Here is a 24,032-nt window from a genome sequence, read left to right as displayed (position 1 = left end):
GATGACATGTGATTTTTTTTACATTGAAATGTTTGTTAACGTTCAGGAAAGACATTTGAAGAAAAGTAACAAGTATCTGTTTACTAAAACTTGAGATTTTATTCACAAAACTACGTAAAACTGGCAAAACTAAGACTTTTTATGCTAAATTTGCCTCTAAATCAAAATTTAAAGCGATGACATGTAATTTTTTACATTGAAATGTTTGTTAACGTTCAGGAAAGACATATAAGGAAAAATAATTAGTATTTGATTACTAAGACTTGAGATATTATTCACAAAACTACGTGAAACATGCAAATTTATGACTTTTTTGCTGAATTTGCCTCTAAATCGAAATTTACAGCGAAGACATGTGATTCTTTTTTCATCAAAATGTTTGTTTATGTTAAAATATAAAATGTACCTATATTTGAAGATGATTTTCTGTATACAGAACAATATTTTCTGTATACAACAATATTGCAGCCTTCTAATAGCGTTCTCGATCAACCAAATTAGTTGAGAAAATTCGTTATCGATATTGTTCTAGCACATTTTGCATGTTGTAGGATAAGAACACCGATACACCGTGCCCCAGAGCTGAGTCGAAACAAATTGCAGTTCAAAAAGATTCTCGACATGATCGGGGATCGAACCCGATATCACAACCGTTTGGGAGCCAATCGACATCGCTAACCACAGAGCCACGAGGACCACATACAGCATACAGAATACAGAATATCACCTAAAAATTTTTTTTTTAAATTTATACGTTTTATACGATTACAAGCAAAATTTTGACTTTTTAGGCGCAATTCGCCTCTGAATCAAAATTTAATGATTTGTTTTTTTTGCAATAAAATATTCGTTGTTTTTTCAACATCTACATTTTTTTTGCAGAATAATCCATGTCTCGAGCATAAACATTTTACATTTCTGATGTTTTCGTAGTTTTGTGAATAGTTACATATTACGGCATTCGATTTACTTTTGTACTTTTGAATTTGAATTTGATTTTTATTAGAGAGCTTTTGACCAGAAGGTCATTCAGCTCTTAACCTTACTGTTTTACTTTTTTACGTTAATCCAAACTAGAACTCTTGGGACATTTAGCTGGAGGAAAGGTTACGATTCATTTGTTTGAATATTAATTAATATATATATATATATATATATATATATATATATATATATATATATATATATATATATATATATATATATATATATATATATATATATATATATATATATATATATATATATATATATATATATATATATATATATATATATATATATATATATATATATATATATATATATATATATATATATATATATATATATATATATATATATATATATATATATATATATATATAATATGTAATCGATTAAGAGGCAGCTTAAGCATAAAAAAACTTATTTGCTACGAAGTTTCGTGGATTAAAAAATGGCGACTTCCGGTTTCAGGAAAATAACCTAAAGTGATATTTGGCCAACAATTTCAATACTTCCGAAAGTGGAACTCCATACGTCATTTTATAGCGATGACACATGTTTTTTTTTTTTCATTAAAATGTTTGTTAACGTTCAGAAAAGACATTTGAAGAAAAATAACAAGTATCTGATTACTAAATTTGAGATATTATTCACAAAACTACGTGAAACATGCAAATTTATGACTTGATGTGATATTTGGCCAACAATTTCAATACTTTCGAAAGTGGAACTCCAGACGTCATTTTGAAATCCAAAATGGTGACTTCCAGTTTCTGTAAATCAGCCCAAAATCACAAAAAAAAAACAATTAAATATGGGTATTTCCGTTTTCCGCGTTCTCAGAATATTGAAGTAGGGTATCGAACGTCTTCGTCAGTGGCAGACTTCCTGAAATCTCGCTCGTACAGAAAAGAGACAATGCGCTTTGCGCTACAAGGCTCGTTTCTCATTCAGTCGTTTTGTGCTGTGCGCCACATGCGAGCGAGAGAACTTGCAATACGTACGAGCCATGTCTAGTCGCATGGAATTTCTTTTGCGACGTACACGAAGATATCTCGTCTCTCAACGTAACGAGCGCGGTGCATGGGCGTTGCGCACACGAGACAGCTTGCGCGCAAATTCTCGTGAGCTCGTCTCGCGAGCTAGTTTCACATATTGCTTTGCGCTGATGGCGCAAGGAAGAAATTGATTTTGCCCAGAGGGATGAAGGCAGGAGATTTTATGTGATTTATTATTTACGGTGTTATAGGAGCTTGCGTCAGAGCACCGTTTGAATAATGAATGGTGTGTAAACTAATTCATTTGTTTATCAATTCATATGTTGATTAATCCGACTTTTGTTAACAATAATGAAGAACGTTTTGTTACCATATTTATATATTATTATTTTCTTTGCGAACGGTATAAAAATGCATGGTATTTTTAACTGAAACAAATATATTAGATGCAGAGTGTTAGTTAGATGTTAGTGTTGGTTAACGTGGAGATGCTGTGAGTTTCTGTCGTCGTTTAAGATGTCATTGACTATTATATAATAGAAACCATTCCAAAAAAAACATATTCAGTTTTGTACCTATAAGATTAGATGTGATTTTTAATTCGAGTACAAGCCTTTCGGGAGTTCAAAATAACAGAACCAATATAATCAATTTTATATTTTTCATTACATGTTGGGGGTAAAGGTGTTGGATAGAATTTTCAAATAAGGTATAGATATTGCAAACCAGATATATGATTCTGAAGCCACATTAACTCTAGTGCGACTATATATACTCGTATTTATAGTAATCTGATCTTTTTTTGCTGTTAGGGGAACATTACCTTGTGCAACGATGTAAACTTTTGTAATAATCTTAGTAATATTATTTATGAAATTTTCCAACTAATGCACCTCCAGAAGGGTCTGAGGGCTCATACTGTATCGAAGACACAAATCTTTGAGTAACTGTGGGAGACGCGTTGCTCGAATCATGTCGCTGATACATGATGCTTTCGATACCGGAGACGAAAATGCAATTCAATGCTACGGTGTTATATTATCTAGTAAATATATGTTTTATAATGTGCAACATGGAATTTATGAATGAATTTCAACATTTCAACGTTCGATTCGTCAAATGCGGAGTGTTAATCCTAGAAAAATGGTCTGCGTCAATTTGAGTCCTGAGTGTTATCATGCCAAATGTCCTATCATCATCGAATATCTACCATTTTTGATTTGGCTGAATCTCAGCACACGTACCTGACTTAACAAACTGAATATTTTTCGCGGGCGGGCAATTTTTTCAGACTCACGAGAATTTTTTAAAAGAACATAAGTATTTTGGTATATGTTTGATTCAAAGCATTGTAGCTCAGAATCCTTCAGTTGTACAAAATAAACTGTCTGAGAATGAATTGCAGGGAACTAATAATGCTTACAAAAAAAAAATACACCGCAATAAAACCTTTTTTGGTCAAAATAAATTATAAACAAACACCTTATCTTAATTGACAAACAGAAATTAAGAGTTAATTTTTTTCTCATTTTCTTTTCGAAGAAATCCGAAGTTAAAACAAAATTTCTGGTTTAAATTTCAGGATAGTGAAATGAAATGTAAATATTTTTATTGAAGGTAAACTTTTATGAAAAAAATCAAATTAAACATTTTGCAAAACATTCATGCTCTCATGATTTTGGGTGGAGGCGGGCATCGCACTTTTTGGACTAAAATGTCTATCTAAATAACTTATTTTGAGAAAAAAAGAACTGAGAAATCCGATTTTGTAAACCTTTCCCGTTCACATGATTTAAAAATACTTTCGGGTTAATTTAAGCAAAATACTTTGTAGACCAATAAAGTGAGTGTAAAATATTGTATTTTGAAGAAAAAAGTTAAATTTGAAATGGTGCTTCAGAGCGTCTTTAAGCACAGCAGGGACTTTTTTATTCATGACTCAAAATTTTATCCCTAATAGTTAACTATTTGAAGTATTTATTAAAAATGATTTGAAAACGGAAGAAAACCAGATGTAATTTTCCAAGAAAAAAATAATGTTTATGATTTTGAGAGGTTTTAGTAAACATTTTCAATCAAAAAATTGGACTAGCTTTTGTTGTCAAAGCATTTGTTTATAAGGTTTAGCAGAATGAACAAAATCTTAGAACATCTTAGAATCGTCGAAACATTACAGAAAAAGTAATCAAACAACAACAAAACAAAATCCTTGAACATTTTGAATTGTTTCGACGATTACAGAAAAAGTTATGGCCGAAAAATTAATTTTGAGGAGTGTTCCTCGTAGAACTCTGCTTCGTCATATCAGACGTACAGTTAGAAGATTACAGTGTTCAGCAATTCTTTTTCTTATATATTTTCCTACAACTTTGCTGAAGAAAGCAATCTGGTATTTTGAAAATTAGAAAAAATAGTTTTTATATCGAACTACTAGGGGGATTGATAAAAAAACGAAAATGCCAAAAGAAAGGCCTTGTTATATGGAATAAACTTGCTGAAGACACTGGGTACATACAATCAATATTTCACAGTCGAATCTAAAACGATCACGGTTTTTCGTGTTTAGACCACTGTGGGTTGCTTTGAAAAAAATTTACTATTTAACTTTATTTTTTGCTAACCAAAATCAAGTGTTCATTAACAATTCACTCTGGCCCAAAAAGTTTAAAAAAAATACACAGTTTGCCAAGTCAAACACGAGTGCAAAGTTCCATTTAAATCGAATAAAATTGACTTTCCCTAACAGAACAGCACAAAATAAGTACTACTTTGAGCCTGGTACACGAGAAAGTCTCACGAGCTCTGACGCACGAGCTGTATCATGTATGTACAGTACAGGCGTTTCGCTCAATTCGTAGTGCGACGAAACATCGCTTGCGCATCGCAATCCGAACCGAAAGAGAAGCGAAAGAGCAACCTGCAAATCGCATGTGACGTTGTCTCGTCTCGTCGCACGTACATGAAAATTCTACGAGCGAGAGAAAGATTTCTCTCGTCGCTTGAGAAAAAAGCACGTGCACAGGAAGCCTGGTCAGTGGTTTTCTTCGGTAGTTTTTCTGCAGCAATCTTTTGCAAAAAGAAGCCGAAGAAAACCACTGACGAAGACGTTCGACACCCTACTTAAAGTGATGATGGAAGTATAAGATGTGAATTATATTTTTGAAGTGAGTTGAGCTAATGCAGCAATGAAATATAAAAAAATCTATCTTTGAAACCTTTGATCCCGAGCATCGCCGGGAACGTTCAACTAGTTAACAATAAACAAAAACATGAGATTAGTCCAAAACATTTTGCATTTAATTATGACTCTTTTTCATTCACATGCATTCGGTTCTGCGTTACTGGCACCAGCATCAATAACTTCCGCGGCAAAAAGGCTCGCCATTGGCTGTTTCGGTTGCTGACGATTTTAAAAGATGCACGAGCCGTTGATTCGCACCGGCTCGCGAAAGTAAGAACGGTTTTTTGAACGCCTCGAAACTGGTCGTTCGCCCGAAGCCGAAGTTTACCGAGACATTACGATTCTTGTGTATATGATACATATTCTGATTTTGATCTCTGTCAATGTATTCCTTGTACAACTTTTGCGTTATGCGTATCACGCATTGGTTGTGCGAAGTCAGAGCAAATTCTGTGCGAATTGAAAGGACACATTGTATGATTAAAGCTTGAACTTTTGCGTGTACCACCAACTCAAATTTACACTTCCGTGCAGGAGAGCATTCTTTCATTTCTTGGATCTTCGATGTTTACCAAACCCATTTTCTGTACACTGACCACGAGTCGACGTACTGTTTCGTGGTATATAGACGATTTATTTTTCATTAAAAATATGCAAAGGCATTACAAGGGGAGTGATATAAGAGTTCAGAGTGCTTACAGAGCCTCAAAATCTGTGCAGGTTTCTGGGTGTACCCATATTACATGTAGTTGGCCTTTTTAAGTCAGTTTTCAGAAACTAAAGGTCGCCAACTTGTAATTAAAATTGGTATTTGAAGTTGATTGCATCATCCCGGTGCAGGAATTACACATATTAGTTGGTATTTTATGCTGGTTTCCAAAAACCATCTCAGAATTCAAAATGGCGTCTGGGGTGGATTTTTGGTGTCTAGATATTATTTCTGTTTCGAGTAGACATTCTACATTGGAATACACCTCATAAACGAAGCGAACAATATCATTAAGATCAACTAAGTTAAGAAGTTCCATTGCGGCTTTCTTCTGTGCCTTTTGTTTAACCCAAATCTGCCCAGAATTGATATGTGAATATTTGACTTTTTTCAATTTCGGATAGCTACTGCGCCCACGTACAAAACTAAACTAACTTGATGTGTTTTTTCTGTCAAGCAGCATATATTGGGATTCATAAAAGTATTGCCAAATAATGGAAATGTCATTGAATTTCATTTTAAGCCGAGAAATGTTCAATTTGTCGAATGATTGGGTTGACTTAGTTAAACAGATCGAAATGGTGTCCGAAATATATTACTTCACGTTTTTATAAATACATTTTGTACAGTACCAATTTGAAAATTTTAAATGATTTACCAAGAACAGTAAGTTAACAAAAATATGTATCGACTTAATATGAGTGCGGTAAGAAAACATGTTTGAAGGTTGAAGGTGTTGCTTTTCTATTAAAATTCATAGTTTCTTGAAGTGAGGATGTGGACTGGATATGCGTTGATTTGCTCTTTAGTGTGAGAGCAGTTGTTTTCGCAGTACAAGATGTATGAACCTCCCCCCGATTCCAGGCATCGAAGTCGTCGCATGTCAAATGATAATACAAGGTTAAGAGCTTTGTATTGTCTCAATATATATATTCCCCCAGAGCACATATTGGGCAACGGCTGCTCTTTAATTTAATAGAACTTCTCCCTTCGCGACGTTTGATTTTGGGGGATTTCAACTCTCATGGCGTAGATTGGAGTTCCCCTTCTAATGATAACTGCTCCTCTTCAATTTATAATTTTTGCGATGACTCCGACATGACTATTTTGAACAACGGTGAAATGACACGTGTCCCGAAACCTTCAGCGCACCCAAGCGCTTTGGATCTATCTTTATGTTCGATGTCACTTCGGTTGGATTGCACATGGAGGGTAATCCTCGATCCCCACGGTAGCGACCATTTGCCTATTCTTATTTCAGTTACTAATGGGTCAACTCGCATGCGACCAATTGATATTCCGTATGACTTCCGTATGACGTATCACACGGAATATCGATTGGAAGTTATACGAGGAAATAATTTTGAAAGCTGCGGAGTCGATTCAATATCACTCACCACTTTAAGAATACAATTGATTCTCGACGCCGCGTGTCAAGCCCAAACGAAAAAATATCCCGGCGTAATAATCAACGTCCGGCCTCCCACTCCGTAGTGGGACGAAGAGTGCTCCGATGTCTCCACGCAATGATTCGACGTGTTGTTGGCCTTTTAAAGGAAAGGTATACCTGGCGACCATATACGGTATTCGGAGTTTGAAAGCTTGGCTAAAGCAAAGAAACGCGGATATTGGCGTCGGTTTGTAAACGAGACGTCAAGGGAGACATCGATGAGGATTTATTGGAATACAGCCCGAAGAATGCGTAGTCGTATAACGGTCAACGAAAGCGAGGAGTCTTCAAGTAGGTGGTTATTTGATTTTGCCAGAAAAGTATGTTCGGACCTTGGGGCAAGACACTATTGCTATATTACGAAGTATTCCCAATATTCAATATTACAAAGTATTTATCGTTGCATTTTTGGGCACCCCTCTCTTTTTATCTTAGCTCATTGACGTTGACTTATCGTTGGAGGGGTGTCAATTGACAGTTAAACGAAAATTATCAAAATATATCAACCAATATCGAGTATTATTATCGAAATATTTTTCGTGAAAACAAAGGTGTCTAGCCCCTACGCTCGGACTCTGTTCCTGAGCAAAATATTGTTCGCTTCTGCTTCTGTTTACGTCGCAGAATCAGCTGCAATCATTATTAAAAAAATGCCCACGGACCATTATTTCATCTTTACGGGCAGTCTTAGTTCCATTGAGGCTCTCCGATCGATGAAAGATGTTATGCACCCTCCGTATTTCCTGGGGAAAATGCGGGAACATCTGAGTGCTTTATCCGAAAAATCTTTTCAGATTACCTTAGGGGTCCCTCCCACTGCTCGATACCAGGCAATGAGAAAGCGGACTCTTTGGCTAAGGTGGGTGCAACAAACGGTGACATTTATGAGAGACCAATTGCCTTTAATGAATTTTTTGCACTTGTACGTCAGTTGGCATAATTCTAGGGCCAAAGGGGAACTGGGAAGGTGGTTACATTCCATTATTCCCAAAATATCGACGAACCCGTGGTTCAAGGGGTTGGATGTGATCGGGATTTCATTTGCGTGATGTCTCGGCTTATGTCCAACCACTATAGATTTGATGCGCATCTCCATCGTGTTGGGCTCGGAGAAAGTGGTATTTGTACCTGTGATAAAGGCTATCACGACATAGAGCATGTTGTTTGGTCATGCCCCGTACAGCGTGATGCCAGATCTAAATTAACAGTTTTCCTTCAGACCGGAGGGAGACAGCCGGCTGTCCCTATTCGTGATATTTTGGCGAGCCGTGACCAATCCTGCATATCCCTTATATACGTTTTCCTCAAATCCATCCATACCCGTCTAGTTCCATTCCCTTCCGTCTACATCCGACCAAACGACAAGAACACTTTAAGACCTCGGATCCCAGCTAGCTGGCATCTCTATCTTATTTGCTTTGTTTCATCGCAGCGAACATCGCAGCGGATCCGCGATTTGCGGGCCCCATTGACAGATGCTATGTTATGCGTATGAAAAGTGGCGGTGATATGCTATCTCGTTTACACATACGCTGAGATGTTAGTCCTCGAAACATGGCGCGATGCCAGCTAGCTGTCGGATCAGCAATCAGTAACTCTAACTATGGCAATGGAAAAACATCGAACAGCAAATCAGTGCTTTTAATAAAAAACATTCTAGTTTTATTTTGGATTTAATTTCAGCTCGTAGTTGGCAGCGAGGATAAAAAATTTGCTTTTAGTTACTAAGATATTTTTGGAAGTGAGACGCCAGATATAATTGGCACCGTTAAACTAGTCCTGTGCGCCGCCACGCCACGCCGCCGCCGCCGCCGATGATTTGGACTCGGCGCGCCGCCGAGGAAATTTTTACCGCGCCGATAGTGATTGTGTATGCTGGATTTTTTCCTGATTATAGAAATACCGCAAATCACAGCCGATAAGGGAACACTCGTATATTAAGTAACGCGGAATTTGGCAATTCTTAATACCCCTTCACTCCGACGTAACGCAATTTTGCATGGTGGCCTCACGCAGTGTAACACTTCGCTAAGTACCTCCCCTGTGTTTACGTATATTAGGCATAGTATGCTAGGCATACAGACGAGAGGCTTAATGAATGTGATGCATAATAGATACGAGGCATACTGGCATATGGCATAACGGACGCAAGGCAGAATGGACGTGAGGCCGAAGGAACGCGAGGCCGAATGGACGCAAGGCCGAATGGACACGAGGCTGAATACGATATTGTATGATCGCATGAGATCCAATTATCAAGACTATGTGTTCCGGATTTGCAACATACATTCCGCATCAGAGTCTATTGAAAAATATGTTGCACCCTTGATGATTGACAAAAAGCGTCATTCAATGAATTCTTTATTTAACTCAGATATTTTTTTCTCTACGTATGTAGTTTAAGCGTGAATATATTCCTAAAGAGTTTAGGTTGGGCATAATATTTTTTCAAATCATGCGGCGCAGACGCATAACCGAGGGCAAGGAAACGTGGCGGCACTAAGCTGCCGTGGTTTCCACAGTCCGTGCCGGCCGCCGACCCGCCGTCGGAAGCGGCGGCCTCTTGCACACCAACGACTGATCTACAGATTTGCTAGGTCTACTCAAACAGAGTTTCTTTCCCTTAGTTAAGTCCGAACGAGCGGAAGCGAGTAACGACATCATTCGCTCGAACAGCGAGTCAGCCGAAGGTCGCGAGTGTATTGCTTTCTAAGTGACATCCTGAAGCGAAATACATGTTATTTAAAGAGGGCTGTGATGATGACTATAATACCGTATTCCACCTCACTTCCCATCGGCCTTGTGTCTATTCGGCCTTGCGTCCATTCGGCCTCGCATCCCTTCGGCTTCGCGTCCATTCGGCCTCGCGTCCAATCGGCCTCGCGTCCATATGCCTCGCGTCCATATGCCTCGTGCCCGTATGCCTGCCATCCATTATGACTAGCGTTCTATGCCTTGCGTCCGTATGCCTTCCGTCTGTATGCCTAACGGGTTGTTTCCTGAGTGTAAATTATATTAATTTGTGGAAATTTGATACGATATTTGACATTAAATATTTAGACTTTAGTCTTTTTTATCGAAAGATATAAAAAATTTCGAAGTCATTATCATAATTTTCACGGGGCCAGTTTGCTTCGAGAATATTTTTTCAGTTATTATAACATAAGTTTATATGTTTATTTTCAATTTTTATGTAAACGTATGAGCAATCCGGGAATGTTAAAAAAAATAAGAAAAAATGATTAGTGGTTTTTCATCTTTTTTTTTTGGTAAAGATTTTAGTTTTCTCTAGAATACTAAGCTTTTTTTTAGATCAATATGCGAGAATTCACTGAAAATCGACTATGTTTTTGCTGAATTTTCCTTACTTTGTTGCTTGAACGTTAAGGCATCGAAAAAAAAAACACTTTCAGCTATTTTCCATTACTATGGTGATATTTGCGGATTTTTCGGTCAGAATGGATCGCTTTCGACCCATCATATTTAAGGGTGATTTTCATAGTAATGACATCACATAGTTCATGTGATTTTGTTGCTTTTTTCAACGCTATTTCGAGCAAACAAAAATTTTCCAGATGGTAATGAAGAATCTGTGGAGTTTAACGAAGAACTCTATTTGAATGAAAAGAGTATCCCATTTTTTCAGTTTTTCTATGGGTAACCTAACAAAATATATGTAAGTTGAAAACGACCCTCTAACGTAAGTTCTATCGAATTTTCCCAAAGTCGGTCTACGGTTAACCAAAATGAACTCATCGACAAACTATCTATATTTTTTTTTCAAAACTGAACGCACACATTATGCGCAATTATAAGTGGTAATTAGTGTCACGCCGATACACGCCGCCGCCGCCGATATAAGCCAACGGCGTCACGCCGGCGCGCCGGTCGCCGCCGAGGTAAAATGTTTTCTACACCGCCGCCGCCGATTATATGGTCGGCGCACAGGTCTACGTTAAACATTAATTTGGATTTGTGCCGTGTCAAATAAATGATAGATGAAGAGAAAAAATGCCTTTTGAAAATAATATTAGTAATAAGATTATTTAGTCCAAAAATACCACATGCATCTTTGATTATCTCTGTTTTTTTTTTTCTATTTTTGCTCAGTTACAGAGAAATGTCCCTCTCACCTGGTCTCGAGGTACGATACTGACCTAACAAGCCAGTCGTCGTAGGTTCGAGTCTCGGCTCGGGAGAGAATGTTAGTGTCAGCAGGATCGTAGCGCTAGCTCCGCAATCGTCATGAACACTTAACAGTTGACTGCGAAATCTGTGTGTAAAAGACAGAAGGTCGAGTTCCGAATCGGAATGTAGCACCGAGGCTTTGCTTTCAAAGAAAAAATAAACGAATAGCAGTGTAGATAAGCCAAACTAGTTTTCGCATACATAACAATTTTCACGCCAAAGCTGTAAAGTTTGGATACTACAATTGTACTATAAATTGTTCAAACGGTAAATGAACCAAGCTTTAAAATTGAATGTTCAACCAAAATAGAAAGCAAATACAAGAATTAACAACAACAACGAAACAATTAATAGTACAAGATAGTATTTTATTTTTTCATATTTACTCGGGAATAAAAATGTTTTTAGAACATACCATCAAATAATAATAATTTGTTCATAGTCTATCAAAGAAATCGATATAAAATTGAAATAACTCACCTTTCTTCTTTATGCGGTTGAATGAAAAACACAAACAGCCATATGTAGAGGGGCAATGTTTTAAACAGAGCTGCAAATCCGAAGCCATTTGTTGGTAACTTCGACGGTTTTTTAAAGTTAACCATTACTGCTGTTAATGGAAAGCTCAAAGCAAAACACCACGCGATATTGAAATTAAGGAACAAATTAATCAAATAGAAATATCTAGACTCGACTCCAAATAAATTTGGACCATGAGAAGAAAATACATTATATAAAATAATATTCAAAGGAGCGAACGTAGTCTTTCCATAAATATAGGAGTCTACTATTAGCATTGGGGCACCAACTATAATTGCGAAAAGAACACTCCACTTGATGAATAACATGAACAATCGTCTTTGAATTAGAATTTCATACAGGAAAGAAATACTTATTAGTGCAGCAAATGGCCAACCTGAAAATAAAATGAATGTAGAAAAAAAAGCTTTCAGATTTTTTTTTAATAGGGGGATTTGTTAGTAGCTTAAGTATTTATGATAAAAATTAGTAAATAATGAGTATGTGTGTCCAATCACAAGTGGTGACTTCTCAACACTGTTAGTAATTTGTAATTTTAATTGTTAGGATTTGTTTGCTTTCGCAATTAGGACTTATCATTCGTAGGGATTTAAACCTACTTGTCAAGAAAGGAAAGTAAACTTACAACTAACTTAAATGCTAACTTATTGGCTATAAAGAGAGCTTATCGTAGCGATTGAGGATTGCAACGATTTTTGTCGAAAATTGTTAATAATTTTATTTGACATAGCTTCTAATGGTTCAACTCCAGTAAGTCTATGTAATTCGAGTGTACCAAACCAAGGAGGACGCTTCAAAATCATTTTCAGAATTTTATTCTAAATCCTTTGGAGCGTTTTCTTCTTTGTTGAACAGCAACTTGACCAGATCGGTACAGCATAAAGCATTGCTGGTCTAAAAATTTGTTTGTAAATCAAAAGTTTGTTCTTTAAACAAAGTTTAGAATTCCTGTTAATGAGAGGATATAAACATCTCGTATATTTGATGCACTTGGCTTGTATACTCTCAATGTGCTCTTTGAAAATAAGTTTTTTATCGTAAATTAGCCCCAAGTACTTAACCTTGTCAGACCAACTTAAAATAACCCCATTCATCTTGACAACGTGATTATTGTTTGGCTTGAGGAAAGAAGCCCTAGGCTTATGAGGAAAAATTATCATTTGATTTTTAGAAGCATTGGGAGAGATTTTCCACTTTTGCAAGTAGGAAGAAAAAATATCTAAACTTTTCTGCAATCGACTGCATATAACACGAAGGCTTTTTACTTTTACGGAAATGCTTGTGTCATCGCAGAACAATGACTTTGTGCATCCTGGAGGCAAATCATGAAGATCTGAAGTGAATATGTTATACAGGACTGGGCCCAAGACAGAACCTTGAGGCACACCTGCTCTGACAGGAAATCTATCAGATTTTGAATTCTGATAGACAACCAGCAGAGTTCGATCAGTAAGATATTTTTTCAAAATTTTGATTAGGAAAATTGGAAAATTAAAAGTTTGCAATTTCGCAATCAAACCTTTATGCCAAACACTGTCGAATGCTTTTTCTATGTCTAAAAGAGCAGCTCCAGTGGAATAACCTTCAGATTTGTTAGCTCGTATCATATTAGTAACTCTGAGCAATTGATGAGTTGTGGAATGCCCATGGCGAAATCCAAACTGTTCATTTGCAAAAATTGAATTTTCGTTGATGTGTGACATCATTCTGTTAAGAATAATTCTCTCAAACAGTTTACTTATTGAAGAAAGCAAACTGATTGGTCGGTAACTAGAAACTTCAGCTGGATTTTTATCCGGCTTTAAAATTGGAGTAATATTTGCATTTTTCCATAATTTGGAAAAATATGCAATTTTGAAGCAGCAATTCAAGCAAGCAAGCAAGCGGATTTTCACTAAAAATTCCATTGTGCTCGCAGGGATATGTTTGATTAGTATATTAAAGATTCCATCGTCACCCGGTGCTTTCATGTTTTTGAAATTTTCAATAATTGATTTAATCTCATTCAAGTTAGTTTCAATTATTTCTGCAGGTAAAAAAATCTGGGAAGAAATTAAATCAAATTGACGTGTGACTTCATTTTCAATTGGACTCACAAAATTCAAATTTGAGTTATGAACAAGCTTAAACTGCTGAGCAAGTCTTTGAGCCTTTTGTTCATTGGATACAAGAAAACGTTCACCATCTTTAAAAACTGGAATAGGCTTGAAGGTTTCTTAAGAATCTTCGACAGCTTCCAAAAGGGTTTTGAATATGGTTTCAATTTTTCAACTTTAGTCTCAAATTTTTGTTTTCTCAGAAGAGTAAATCTATGTTTAATCTCTTTCTGTAAATCTTTATAAATAGTTTTAAAAACAGGGTCACGAGAACGTTGATATTGACGTCTGCGGACATTTTTCAAACGAATTCAAAGAAGTTGAAGATTTTCGTCAATTATTGGTGAATCAAATTTCACTTGAGCCTTTGGAACAGAATAATTCCTGGCATCAACAATTGCACATTTTAATGCTTCCAAAGCGGAATCAATATTCACTTCGTTTTGCAAATCAAGCTCATTATTGAAATTTCTCTCAATATGAGTTTTGTATCTTTCCCAATTAGCCTTGTTATAATTAAAAACAGAGCTCATAAGGTTTAAAACTGATTCATGTGATAAAGAAAAAGTTATTGGAAGATGGTCAGAATCAAAGTCAGCATGTGTGATCAAATCACTACATACGTGACTTTGATCTGTTAGTACCAAATCAATTGTTGAAGGGTTTCTTACAGAAGAAAAGCATGTCGGACTATTCGGAGACAAAATAGAATAGTATCCTGAAGAACAAATTTTATTCAATTAAAATTTTGCCATTGGAATTACTTTGAGAATTATTCCATGAACGATGTTCAGCGTTAAAATCGCCGATTATAAAAAATTTCGAACGATTTCTGGTGAGTTTTTGTAAATCACCTTTAAAATAATTTTTGTGCTCGCGTGTGCATTGAAATGGTAAATATGCTGCGGCAATAAATAAAATCCCAAGTTCAGTTTGAACTTCAATTCCCAAAGTTTCAATAACTTTCGTCTCAAGATGGGGAAGAGCACGATGTTTGATTCGGCGATGAATAACAATTGCAACTCCACCGCCGGAACCCTGAACCCTATCATATCTATGAACCACGTAATTGGGATCATATTTTAATTTCATGTTATGTTTCAAAAATGTTTCAGTAATAATTGCAATATGCACATTATTTACTGTTAAAAAATTAAAAAGCTCATTCTCATTGGCCTTCAATGAGCGAGCATTCCAATTTGAAATTTCGATCGGTTTATTTAAAATCATTGCTAAATTTTAAATTAGAAACAATTTTAATTGTAAAATTGGTACCTATTTGAATGGCTTCAAACATTGATTTTGCCTGCAACATGGCGTTCATGAGATCGAACATTGCCTGTTGCAGAAAAGAAAGTTTACCTGCCGTAATAGGCCCCAGGCAGTTGACATTAGAAAAAATATTTTCGGTAGTAATATTATCTGGGGTAATAGGTGTACAATTATTTTCTAGCGTGTTTTGCTTACCCATATTAACGGTCATTTTCGAACTACCAACATTAGGCGGTAGAATGTTCGAACTACCTGTAACCTATCATATGTTAAACGGGTATACAAAGGAGTAGGTAAACTATGCGTCACTGGTACGCTTGGAGAATTTTGAAAGCTTTCAGATATTTAAAAAGACACTAGCATAATAGAAATACTACATTCTCACATCACAGTACAGAGCACATAAGCCGATCTCTATATGCAGGAGCGGCCAAAATTACCAAAATACAAATTTCATATTCAGGAAGCTTTGAACACATGATTTTGTTGGTTTTGATTTGAAAGTAAAGCAAAAAGCAAAGCCTTAGTCCAACATTCCGATTGGAACTTGACCTTTTGTTCATGTATACACAGACTTTGCACCCAACTGTTTAGTGTATACACTGGTGGAAATATTTATAACGCCACCATTATTTACATCATTATTCTTATTATCTTACTCACACTAGTATACTCAGCCTGATAATGGAAACATTTTGAGCTATTACTGTGTTTGTAAGCATAAAATACTAATTTTGTGTATTAAGAGATAAAAATAGTTATAACGCCGTAATGTTAGTTTCTTAGTTCAGTTCGCTAACATATGTCTGGATTCAACATTATTCAAAATAACTGTTAACCAGGTTAACTGAAGGTTGTAGGATATTGCCTGAGGCAATCTTATTATAAAATAATGTAATTTTCCAGATTTTTAAGGACCATATCTCAAGGAACGGTTTTGACGTAAAACGAGCGGAATAAAATCGATGTTTGAAATGAAGAAGGGTTTTCTATTCCCAAGGTTGCTCGTAGACTTGATAGGCGTAGGAATGTCGTATAAAATGATGTCTGGCTTGGTGCTCAATACGTCACAAGAAAACGAACCACCGGACGGCCATGCTTAATAGTTAGAGACAAACGACAGTTTAGCGTCTTGCTGTTGCATCCAAGTTTATAAACCAGGGTTCATGATAATCAATTGTCTCGATAAGCAAACATCCGAGTGGTTGATTAAGACTGTCCCTACCTTGGTTCCTTGGGATGATGCGAAGCTCGTCGCCGTTGTCGAAAGTAACATTCCAAAGAAAGATATTCTTATCGTTGTCTTTCCAAAAAGCTCCAAATACGAAAACAACACCATTAAAGCGCTTATCGAAAGCCAAAATGATAACTTGAACACCGATGCATGGAGAATCCTGAATCGCTCGTTGATTAACAACCTGCACATTGAGTGGGCACTAACGGTCGACGGTGCTTCGATAATGACGCTAGTTGATCGCGATATGCCCATCAACTATAAATTTGGACAGATATTGTTTAAAATATCTACCAAATCATCAGGTAAATCCAAAACTGTAGTCTCCAACGAAGGGAGGAATGGCAACTTTGGACAGTTTGGTAAAACCGATCGCACAATCCCAGAGGGTAATGCCAAGGGCATCAATGATGCCCAGGTAAACAGACCTCTGGGTCAAACAACATTGGTCCCATTTCTGTCCAGAGTGGTAACTCGTGACCTTCATCTGACTCTGGAAAACCTGTAATCGCTGAAGTTCGATCAAAAAGCCCTGAACCCCGGCCAGGGATACGATCCAATCGAGCACACGCACATTTGGAAACCACTCCAATCAGAGGGAGAATCACACGCCCCTGAAAAATGGTAAACCAAACAAAAAAGTCCAATAAAATAAAATTTATTCAAGTGAACCTACATTACGCCAAAGTAGTAGCAGCGTCTTATGTAGCAGGTTCACTCGAGACAACTTGGACGTGGCTCTTATCCAAGAACCCTGGTCCAACAACAATAGAGATCAAGGAATTTCTACAACAAAATGTAAGCTTCTTTATGATAGTACACAAACTGCTCCCAGAGCAACAATTCTTATACGGGAAAACTTAACATTTATACCCGTTACAAAATTCATCAGTAGAGACGTCGTGGCAATACAAGTGGAGGTTCCAACGACTCGTGGGATAACGGAGATCATCGTTGCCTCTGCGTGTTTTCCTGGAGATAACGCTGAGATACCTCCAAAAGAAGTTGCTGCGCTTGTTCAACACTGCAAACAAAAAAACAAACAGCTCATAATAGGATGTGATGCGAATGCCCACCACGCGGTTTGGGGTAGAAGCAACATCAACGTTAGAGGTGAGTGTTTATTTCAATGTTTAATTTCTCACAACGTAAACATTTGTAATCAAGGTAATGATCCAACATTTGTTACTAGAATTAGACAAGAGGTTCTTGATCTAACACTTTGTAGCGCTAAACTATCTGGAATGATTGTGAACTGGCACGTGTCAGAAGAACAATCATTGTCGGACCACAAACAAATTATGTTCAACTATGTTTCCGGGGAGCTCGTGTCCGAAAAATTCAGAGATCCTAGAAAAACTAATTGGGATAGCTACTATTCCACACTCTCAAACAAGATTTTGCTCTCAGTGGACATCTTTTCCACTGAGCAACTCGAATCTGTTTCCTCATCTTTTCTAACTAATATAATAGATTCCTTCGAAGAAAGTTGCCCGGTGAAACGGAAAACTTCTAGTAAGAACGTATCTTGGTGGAACAATAAACTTGAAAAACTAAGAAAATCGTCAAGGAGGCTTTTCAACAAAGCTAAAACTACCGGAAATTGGACAGAATATAAAAGCTGTCTAACAGAATACAATCGAGAGATTCGAAAATCAAAGAGAAAGGACTGGAAGCGTACATATGAGCAAGTTAAAAACTTGCCAGTTATAGCTAGACTCCATAAAGCTTTCTCTACAGATCACACAAATGGGCTTGGCCGCTTAAAGAACGAAAACGGTCAGTTCACAACAGACTCTCAGGAAACACTTAGTGTCATGATGGATACACACTTCCCAGGCTCGACTCAATTGACTTCCGGAAATGCACAGGACTTCTATATGGCTCAACCTAGGTCAGTTCATGATAAGGTTAAAGCCCAAGAATTAGCCAGTGTAATATTCACGACGTCAAGAGTTGAATGGGCAGTGGATTCCTTAAAGCCCTTTAAATCGCCGGGGCCAGATGGGATTTATCCAGTGCTTTTACAAAAAAAGCAAGGATATTATAGTCCCCTGTCTGGTGAGCATGTTCAGGGCTAGCATGACACTAAGCTACATTCCGAGTAAATGGCGAGAAGTCCGCGTCATATTTATTCCTAAGGCTGGAAAACGTGATAGGACGAGCCCCAAAGCATATAGACCAATCAGTCTAACTTCTGTCATTTTGAAAATGATGGAAAAAATCATTGATCAAATTATCATACTAAAAAAGTAGACCATTAAACAAATTTTAGTTTGCCTATCAAACTGGTAAATCAACTGAAACAGCACTCCACACGCTGGTTTCAAAACTAGAGAAGTCTTTTGAGGCTGAAGAAATCTCACTGACAGCCTTTCTTGATATTGAGGGAGCATTTGACAATGCTTCTCACGAATCTATAAAAATGCTATGAAAAAACGCGGTTTTGACATGTGCATCTTGAATTGGACTATCGCTATGTTATCAAACCGGTTGATAACAGCCAATTTAGGAAGATCAACTTTAACGACAAAGCCAACAAGGGGTTGCCCACAAGGAGGGGTTTCATCTCCCTTATTGTGGTCTCTTGTTGTCGATGATCTTCTTAACAACTTAACGAACCTAGGATACGAAATCATCGGATTCGCTGATGACATTACTATTTTAGTTAGGGGTAAATGCGGATCTACTATTTTCAATAGAATGCAATACGCCTTAAACTACACACTTAAATGGTGTAACCTGGAAGGACTAAGCGTCAATCCTTCTAAAACAGTCATAATCCCATTTACAAGAAATAGAAAGTATAATATTGCAACTCTTAAGTTGGGAGACACACAGTTGGTGCTATCCAAGCGAACCAAGTACCTAGGTGTTATGCTTGACCACAAAACAGATATGCAACTTTGAACAAAAGTCTGCAGCGAATTGGTGCCCAAGCTTTCGCATTCATTTTTTGCTGTTCCATCCTACATTGATTTTACAGTGCATCATTCGAACAGTTCGCTCCAATAGTTTGAACGTGCACCAAAAAATTAATTTTTTTGCTTCAATGACCAGGCAAAAAGTGATCTTGAATAGTTGAATCTATCAAAATCAAGTTAAGACAGGACCGCATTCAAGAGATTTTTAGAGCGGAAATTCAGTGACAATTCACAAACAACGTCAATAGAATAAATAAAACTAAAAACCTTTCAACAATTCAAACATTGTTTAACAAATTTTCTTGGATCGTACACCTCGCGACTGTTGAAACTATTCCAACCTGTTAGTTGATTTACTTAAATATTATCGTTGGACTTGGAAACTAAATTTCTCGACCAACGACAATGTTTTTTTCTCGTACCGTTTTTTATACCTAACATTGCAAGTAATGCATATCAGACGCGCTATACACAGCAATGCTTACATTAGGTACAATGTAAAAAAATGATTGTTGTTAGTCATGATATTCAGCTTTCAAATTGGGCAACAATTAAATTCAATTAAAAAATATATCTACATAGAAATCGTTGCACACATGCGGGTGGTACTGTAGCATTATCATGAAAAGGCACCCTCGCTATACCAGTACCGAGGAGAACAAAGGATTCTCTCGGCGAAAAAGCGGCGAGAGCTCATACAGTCCTTTTATTAAATGAACGGAATATAAGCGTAATAAAATTTCGGGGTAAAATGCGTTCTCTCCACCACTAGATGTCGATACTTAAAATAAAGAGACTTTGTCTCATTTTTGGTTCTTCAGTTGAACAGATGTGGCTTGACCATAAGCTCAACTGGAACGACCATCTAGAGTATGCGATCTCAAAAGCAAACAACGCTCTTTGGGCTTGCAGCAATACATTTGGCAAAAAATGGGGACTCAAGCCGAGGATGATTCACTGGATATACTCGGCAATAGTGAGACCCAGAGTAACTTATGCCTCGCTAGTGTGGTGGCCTTAGATAAACTACAACGTCTGGCATGCTTATCAACAATGGGCAGTGCACCATCCAAAAAAAAGCTCTTTTATATCTTCTACCCTTACATCAGTATGTACAACTTGAAGCCGAAAAAGGTGCTCTTAGGCTAAAACGTGTTAAAACTTTTCAGGAAGGAAATCTAAAGGGACATCTACGAATCCTCAAAGATTTCCAACTGAACACGTTAATAACTATGAATGTGGACTGGATGGACGTTGGAAATAGCTTCAATGTTCCTTTCAAAGTGATTGAAACCAATCGCAGTGAATGGGAAGAAGGAGGTCCCAAATTTCGTCCTGGATCAGTCATATTTTATACAGATGGCTCTAAAATGGGCGAGTCTACAGGCGCTGGGGTCACTGTACCAGAAATCAATATATCAATTCCAATGGGGCAGTGGCCCACAGTTTTTCAAGCGGAAATAAATGCTATTCTAACATGCAGAAGTATTTGCTTGGCTAGGAAATATAGGTATGCTAATATCTGCATTTTCTCAGATAGTCAAGCAGCTCTCAATGCTTTAAAAGCATACACATGTCAGTCGAAGTTGGTATGGGATTGTATTCAATCCCTACGACAACTAACTGTAACAAACGTTGTCAAACTATACTGGGTGCCTGGTCACTCTGGTATAGAAGGAAATGAAAAAGCCGATCTCTTAGCGAGAATTGGTTCTTCAACTGCTTTCGTCGGGCCGGAGCCATTCTGTGGGGTATCTTCATCCTGTTTGAAATCTGAGCTAAGAGGCTGGGAATCAATGATGATTGATGCCAACTGGAAGTCTTACTCCAAAGCAAGGCAATCTAAACTATTCATTACACCATGTAAAAAAATCACACGGAACCTACTCAGTATGAATAAAGCTGATCTGAGTACGTTAACTGGCCTACTTACTGGGCACTGTCCGAGTGAGTATCACCTTAAAAAATTAGGTAAACTGACAGATGACTTATGTCGTTTCTGTAATTCTGAAGTAGAAACCTCGGAACACTTACTGTGCCAATGCAGCGCATTAATTCAGCAAAGACTGCGTATTCTTGGAAAAGGTATCCTCACGCCTAACGAGATATGGTCTGCTGAACCAATGAAGGTAAGAAACTTCATCAAAGAAGTCATACCTTCTTGGGGTGAAATGCAAAGCCTGGGTGCGACTATCACTGATACCCATAGTGATGTCAGTCGACATCCAACAAGTCTCAAAATCCGACCTGAATTTTTAATATTGGAAAGCAGTCGATATACTATAACTTCTTCCGCGCCATACAAAAACACGATTGAATTTCGTCGAGAAACACCAATTCTAAGATGCAGAATGGTTTAGATAGGTTTTCAGCGATGAAAAAGTTTATTCATGATGATTCCGGAGACGAGAGAACCTCGCAACTTCGGAGTAGGTGCCGTAATGTTATAGGGTATCGAACGTCTTCGTCACTGGTTTTCTTCGGCTGCTTTTCTGCAGCAATCTTATAGAGAAACCTGCCGAAGAAAACCACTGACGAAGACGTTCGATACCCTACGTGAAAGTTATGGATGAAAAAGTTATTTTTCAGCAATATGTTGCTATATTTCAAACAGCTGGTAATAGCAAAGAATTTCTAGGGGCCCATAATTTTCCTTTCATGGGTTAACCATCGTGTAGTCCGGGCTTGAATCCTTTCAAGAATGAATGGGAAATTCTATCTGTAAATTTCTTTCCACAGGGCAAGGAATTCGAAACTGCTGAACAGTTGGAAAAACTCTTATTCTAGGTAATCGTTCATAGATTATAGGAAAACAACAACAAAATATTCTTGTTCAGGAGTTTTATGAAAAAGCACTATATTAGAGGTGGCGTTATAATTATTTCCACCAAAAAGGGTATTTTGATTTCTGAGTTCAACTTTTATTATGCAAACATTTTCTCTGATATATTCACTTACAAATACTGTGTTATGCTGTTTCTCATCATTTACCGTATCCAAGATGGAGCACTTTTCCTTTGTCTTCATAAGGTTCTGCAACGGAATTGGCCACTTTGATCCAGTATTTTCTGAATTTCTTCACTGTATCTGCTGCTCTGACATGTTTCCTGAGGTTTGCATTCACCAATGCCCAAAATGTCTAAATGTTTGGAAATTTGGCGGATGCATGTGCTTCTGCAGAAAAATGACCTCTGTCCTTTAACCATTTCTGAGTGGCTTTCGCATAGTGGCAGGATGCCAAATCAGGCCAACACACTACTGATATGTTGACGAATCATGGGCAGCAATCTCTTTTGCAAGCATTCTTTAATTATGTTTCAGTGTTCATAGTCTTGGGGCAAGACACTATTGATATATTACGAAGTATTCCCAATATTCAATATTACAAAGTATTTATCGTTGCATTTTTGGGCACCCCTCTTTTTATATCTAAGCTCATTGACGTTAACTTATCGTTGGAGGGTTGTCATTTGACAGATAAACGATAAATATCAAAATATATCAACCAATATCGAGTATTATTATCGAAATATTTTTCGTGAAAATAAAGGTGTCTAGCCCCTGTTTCATAGTAGCAGTTGTAACGAAAGGCTGAGAAATTCTACCACACTTGCATATTGCTTGCCATATCATAACTTTTTTCCTATTTTTTTCGGTGTGAAGTGCCAACATTTATGTTGAATGGCTCAAGCCTGTATTACACTCTTTGACCAAGCGTCAAATATTTGGCACTTTTTGACAGATAAAAATTTGGTCAAAGAGAATTGTTTGTCACTCTCCAATTTTAACATGGGGCAAACAACAACCATGATGTCAAATAAATTTGACCATCATGTCAGAATGTCAAATATTTGACCATTAGACGAAGAGTGTACTACAGGCTTTATAAAGAGTTGCTCCCATCGATAATGATAAAAAATTTCATGATATTCTACGCAAACTAAAATGATATTGCATGTAATTTTCAAACAAAATCGTGGTGGAAATTTGAATGAGAAAATTATGTACTAAACCTCAAGCATGGCAAGTACTGAGCATCGTCGATGGAAATCCAGAATTTTCTGTGTTTTTTAGTGCGAAGCAGTTTTTTTTAATAGGGGGGATGTTTTGTGATTAATCAATTCAATTATTTACTAATATTTATTCATAATTTATATTGTGTGTTCTGCCACAAAAGGTGACATATCAACACTAGCAGAGCAGTTTTTGTTGTCGGCCGAATGATGCAAGAAAGCTCTTGAAACGACCGACTCTCTTCTTCAGAGCTGTAGTTATGAGTAATGTAACTAACATTGCAATCGGTACAGGGTTCGATTTAGATAGATTACGTTGCTTTGCAATTCTTTTGGTATGCGATCTTTCGTTTGTGTAAACTAACCTCCGATTGTAAACTCATTTCTCATCGTTTGTCTGACGTTCGGGAAATGGCCTTCGCTAGTCGACTCGGTTGTTT

At 37.1% G+C, this 24,032-nt stretch overlaps 1 protein-coding gene across 5 annotated transcripts in view; it reads right to left on the bottom strand.

Moving 5' to 3' along the window:
- The window catches only part of LOC129730221 (alpha-1,2-mannosyltransferase ALG9), a 99,162-nt gene that overhangs the window by 26,961 nt on the left and 48,169 nt on the right, over positions 1 to 24,032 (bottom strand). For 3 of the 5 annotated variants that reach the window (XM_055689372.1, XM_055689373.1, XM_055689375.1), the window contains one exon: positions 11,994 to 12,429. In XM_055689372.1, coding sequence (XP_055545347.1) covers positions 11,994 to 12,429 — 436 coding nt within the window. Of the gene's footprint in view, positions 1 to 11,458; positions 11,599 to 11,993; positions 12,430 to 24,032 lie in introns of those variants that run through there. The other 2 variants (XM_055689374.1, XM_055689376.1) reach the window with 2 other exon arrangements.

This window comes from Wyeomyia smithii, chromosome 3 (genome assembly GCF_029784165.1).
Source record: "Wyeomyia smithii strain HCP4-BCI-WySm-NY-G18 chromosome 3, ASM2978416v1, whole genome shotgun sequence".
Taxonomy (NCBI): Eukaryota; Metazoa; Arthropoda; class Insecta; order Diptera; family Culicidae; genus Wyeomyia; species Wyeomyia smithii.
The sequence above is the reverse complement of the archived record's forward strand: the minus strand, read 5'-3'. Positions and strand labels throughout refer to the sequence as shown.